Genomic DNA, 5,000 nt, shown 5'->3' with positions numbered 1-5,000 from the left:
GAAGGGATAGGATCAAGGGGGCAGGTGGTTGGGTGGGCGGAGGTAATCAAAGTAAGAATTTGATTTGGAAATAGAGGGGTGAAAGAGGAAAGAGTACTGGATGTGATGGAAGGTAAGGTGATTTCAGGAAGTGTGGTGGAGAATGAAGAGCGTATGTCATCTATCTTTTTTACAAAGTAGTTGACAAAGTGGCTTGGTAGGAGGGACGAGGGAGGAGGTGGACTGGGGGAATCTAGGAGGTTAGAGAAGATGGAAAAAAGTTTTTTGGGGTTGGAGAAAGAAGATTCAATTTTGGTTTGATAAGAGCTTTTTGCTGCTGAAATAGAGGCATCGAAGGAGGAAAGAAGATACTGATAGGTAAGCAGATCATCTGGGTGTTTAGATTTCCGCCATTTCCTTTCTGCTGCCTGTATAGTTGATCTTTCAGCTCACACTGAGTCAGATAACCACGGAGCTGGGGAGGACTTGTGAGCCTGCCGTGAAGTAATGTGGGTGCTCACAATTGCCTGTGGGCACCTGAGCTCCCGAGCACCAAAAGAAATCTGCGCATAAGATGCTAGGAATATCCAAGCGTTTTTTGATGAGGTGTATTGGGTATATACTGTAAAGCCTGATCTGTTCCTTGTCTTTTGTTTGTTTGCTTAACAGCATAGTAAAATAATATTCCAGCATTGAGTGCCATACGTTAGTCTCTGATATTACTATGTAAATGTTAAAACAAGGGAAGGTTACAGGTTTTCAGTTTATTCATTGAAGAAGTAAAGTGGATTACTTGGCAACCCTGTGATGTCCAATGAAATAAAAAAGCTAGAAAAGAAAAGCTTGAAAATGGAAGTCACTTAAAGCTTTAGTGCGTCACTTTTCTATATTGATGAACATCTGATATTTTCAAGCCATTGCCAAATGAGTTGATACAAGCTAATTAAGACTATCAGCTCCACATAACACTCTCTGTATTTCTCAGTATGGCTATGTTCAGAAAATTGTTGCCCAGCGACTCGCGCAGAAAATCGAGCGAAGATAATTACTTCTTTTGTAAAGCTATAGCTTTAAAAAAAAAACATGAACTAATAACAGACACTGGCAGATGTCTTAACATGAAAATTTGATTGTATTTAAGGAGGAAATTAAGTATTACAATGAATAGAGAAATGCTGAAAGAGAAAATCGAACAAGCTCTGAAGGTGAAAAAAAATGGATCAAGAGGTCAAGCCATCAACGGATGCTTACATTCACCTTGAGAAGAAGAAAGATGTGGGATGGTTTAGATAATGTGAAGATGAATAGGAAAGAAATAGTTGTGGGAGAAAAGCTTATTGAGGACATCATAGGCAATCAGACCTTCTTGTAAAGCTCTTTTTTTTGTGCATGGCCCATATTGTGAGTCCTAAGCCATTTGCACATACCAATATTTTAAATATATGAGCTACTGTGGTCAGAAATTCATATTGTTTGTATTCTTTGTCTTAGTGTGCATTGGTCTCTAAATCTTTTTATCCCTGTTTTTTGTCTGCTGTTTTTCAATCACTGTACAGCACTTTGACTTGCATTTTGTTATGTTTGAAAGGTTCTATATAAATCAAGCTTGATTTATTGAGAAATTCATATTGATTCAATAAATACTAATAACGTAGCAAGTGAGTGTTTCACCTTGTACACGTTGTCTTTGTAAGTCATGTGTCTACCAGGAGAACAGGTTGCAATTCTGGTGCTCCTGAGCCACATCAAAGTATAGATATAATTTGGTTCCCTCAGCGGTTGACATTTTTGTCTGACTATACTATACTCTCCTTGAGCTTGAAACTATCAGTGCAGCTTTTTTCAGTCTTAAATATGGCTGGCTATCAGTAAAGGCTTTAATGTTTCTAAAAATTTGCAGCATTTAGAAAACTGAAATAGATCAGTTGTTTCAAGGTGAAATGATTTATGTTTCTCCTGCTCTTTACAGTGGACCAGATCTATCACCTGGCGTCTCCAGCCTCCCCTCCCAACTACATGTACAATCCCATCAAAACACTCAAGACCAACACCATTGGCACTCTTAACATGCTTGGTGAGTACCAAGGTTTCACATTAAGACTTTTTCTAGTAACCGATTCAATTCAGACTTCCAAGTCTGATCATTTATAATGCAACAACAAAATACAAGTTTAATAAAGCACAAAATACTGTAAATCTAGTTTCATGTTGATGAGAAGTGTCTTTGGAAATTTTTAGAGATTCTGCTTTGGAAAATGTGTTTTAATTAATTGGTTTTCTTCCCCTTGTAGTGTAGCGCGAAAGAGGAAAACAAAACTTGGAGAACAACAACTTACCAGACCATTATTCTACTTCATTACATTTTCAACTTTTATCCATGCCAACTGCTTACAGTCTATACAGTAAAATGATTTGTGCTTCAATTGAGAGTCAAAATCCCATGTCTTGTTATTTCGTCTGTTGGCTGTCAGACTGTTCAAAATTAGGTATCAAATCCTTTATTTGATAAATAATTAAATTGGTGATAGGATTTATTGTGAGAAGCACAGACGAGCTTTGAGAGGCATCTTTTTCCTCCAGTGAAATACTACGTATTTCAGATAAAATATAGTCATAGCACTAAATTAATATTAACATGGACTTTGTAGACTCCAAGGGAGAGAAAGGGACTGGAGCTCACTGAATGACTTGCAGCCTTTATTAAAGGCAGGAAATCAATCTGTGTGCTCCAGTCCCTTTTTTCCTTTGGACGTTTGTTGGCCTTGAGCTAAGAGGTACATGATTCAACTGCTTGCTGCTGGAAGATGCTCAAAGAACCCTGTTTCAACTGTTCTCACTGTGTTTTTTGTCTCCGAGGTTTGGCCAAACGTGTGGGTGCCAGACTTCTCCTGGCTTCTACTTCTGAGGTTTATGGAGGTAAGGAAGATGCCTGGTTATGCTTGGATGGATGGATGGATGGATGGATGGATGGATGGGTGGGTGGGTGGGTGGGTGGATTGGTGGTTGGGTACCTTATGTTCCAACATTAGCATTTCTGACACTACATTTCTTTGTAATTTCAAGAAGTCAACTGTCTGCCCCATCTGACTCTCTTTGTGATTGCTTTTTGGGGTTTAATTGTAGTTGGTCATGAACGGACAGCTTCACAAGTATAAATTGATGACATGTTTAAGCCTCTCAATTCAGCAGCACAACAGTGATGGTCAGCTTTGTTTAAGAGGTAGCATTTATTTAAATAACTATCTATACTCACGCTTGTCTGAAACACAAACTGATTTATTTGTACCAAACAATGACAGAGAGACATTATCTTTATTCTGAAAACCAGTCCTAGTATGGTAGGTTAGTCATCCATTCTGATGCAATCTGTTGAGTGCTTAAACGCAGCAGAAATATCTGGACAGACATGCAGTGAATATGTGTCAAGTGTAAGATGGGAAGCATGCTAGTCCAGATCCCCTAGCTTTTAAAATGTGTCTGAAATACTTCTAAAATGTTTGTGTTCCAGATCCAGAGGTACACCCACAAAATGAGGAGTACTGGGGGCACGTGAATCCAATTGGTCCTCGTGCATGCTACGATGAGGGGAAGCGTGTAGCAGAGACCATGTGTTATGCCTACATGAAACAGGTATCATAACTGTACAGTATGCATTTGATGTATGTTGATTGATGGTTACATTAGTTACTATGTGACTTTCTTTAATGGAATGCTTTGGAGCAACACTACAATTCTGCAAATGTAGCCATTAGCTTAAACTCCAAAATAACTGAAATACAAAAAAACAAAAAACCTGTAAAATAATAGAATAATTATGCTTATTATCATGGTTGATTTATAGGATTATTTTGATGATAAAGAAAATTGAATGGCTTGCTCCATATAGTCCAAACCTCTTTGACGTTGAAAAGAACAGAATTTCTACATTTCACAATCTTATCAATAAGAAAACGGGTTTATTTTATCAGGATAATTAATTAGGATATGTAACCATGATGCTTGTTATGTGAATAGGCTGTTTTTGAGAAGATAGTTTGGTATCAGTTAATGATACAGGTTTGTGTTTTCATGCATATTTTTTTAAACATCCAGATGATGTTGAGACTTTTCAATCTTTTTATGCCTCTGTGCCGGCGACATTATGTTTTTGGGTTGTCCATCCCATTCTCGTGGACACGATGTCTCAGGAACGCTTTGAAGGAATTTCTTTAAATTTGGAACAAACATCCACTTGGACTTCACTATATATGAGTCATGGATAGACATGGATGAAAACTGCAACTTGACTGGTTGGCAAAGGCATAGAACCGCAAGGTGGTAATTCTAGTTTCTTGTTGCAACTTGATTGACGCCAGCCTTTGATGATCAGATATGACTGACTTCCCTTGCCTTTCTTCCAGGCAGGTGATATTTATTTATCTTCCTCGTCTCCTGCTCCTCCTCACCTGCTAATTATTTTTATCATTTTTATCACACTGGCAGAAATCTTGGAAATGAACGGTTTTCAATATCCAAATGTCAGTAGTTTGTGCATAAGGATGAGAATATCACTTATTACATCTATTGCCCATTGTCATTTAATCAAAATTCATTAACATTTAAAAAATGATGAGTGTAGGTTATGTATGTCTTACCTGCTGATGGAAAACTGCATCAGTTGATGCATTTAAACAAAATCTTATCAACAATATTTAAAGCGCTGTTCCTTATGATCAAGGTGCCTACTCCATTTTATAAGAAGAAGCAGTGTAATATGTAGAGATGAGCATCTTCAGGATTATGGCACTTTTATTGATGCTCCATAATTTTGTAAATTGATGAGGGGCATCTTCTGAAACCAATATTTTTTTTAGAAATGCTAAAATAGATTTGAAAGTTACAAATAAACTAAACTTCAATAAGACTATAGAAGTCACTAGGAAGTGAAGAGCATCAGATAACTGCTGCCATGTAATCATATTTTGTGACTTTTTTTTTTTAGAGACAGTGGGACTAAAATTGCAGGTGTGTGCAGGGCCTGA

General features: G+C 37.4%; 1 protein-coding gene across 3 annotated transcripts in view; it reads left to right on the top strand.

Annotated features, from left to right (window-relative positions):
- Positions 1 to 5,000, top strand: part of uxs1 (UDP-glucuronate decarboxylase 1) — a 42,603-nt gene that overhangs the window by 22,367 nt on the left and 15,236 nt on the right. For all 3 annotated transcript variants that reach the window (XM_031294441.2, XM_031294449.2, XM_036004235.1), the window contains 3 exons: positions 1,949 to 2,053; positions 2,836 to 2,895; positions 3,488 to 3,609. In XM_031294441.2, the coding sequence (XP_031150301.1) occupies positions 1,949 to 2,053; positions 2,836 to 2,895; positions 3,488 to 3,609 (287 nt within the window). The remainder of the gene's footprint in view (positions 1 to 1,948; positions 2,054 to 2,835; positions 2,896 to 3,487; positions 3,610 to 5,000) is intronic.

The sequence above is a fragment of the Sander lucioperca genome, chromosome 8, assembly GCF_008315115.2.
Source record: "Sander lucioperca isolate FBNREF2018 chromosome 8, SLUC_FBN_1.2, whole genome shotgun sequence".
NCBI lineage: Eukaryota > Metazoa > Chordata > Actinopteri > Perciformes > Percidae > Sander > Sander lucioperca.
This window is presented reverse-complemented; position numbering and strand designations above follow the sequence as displayed.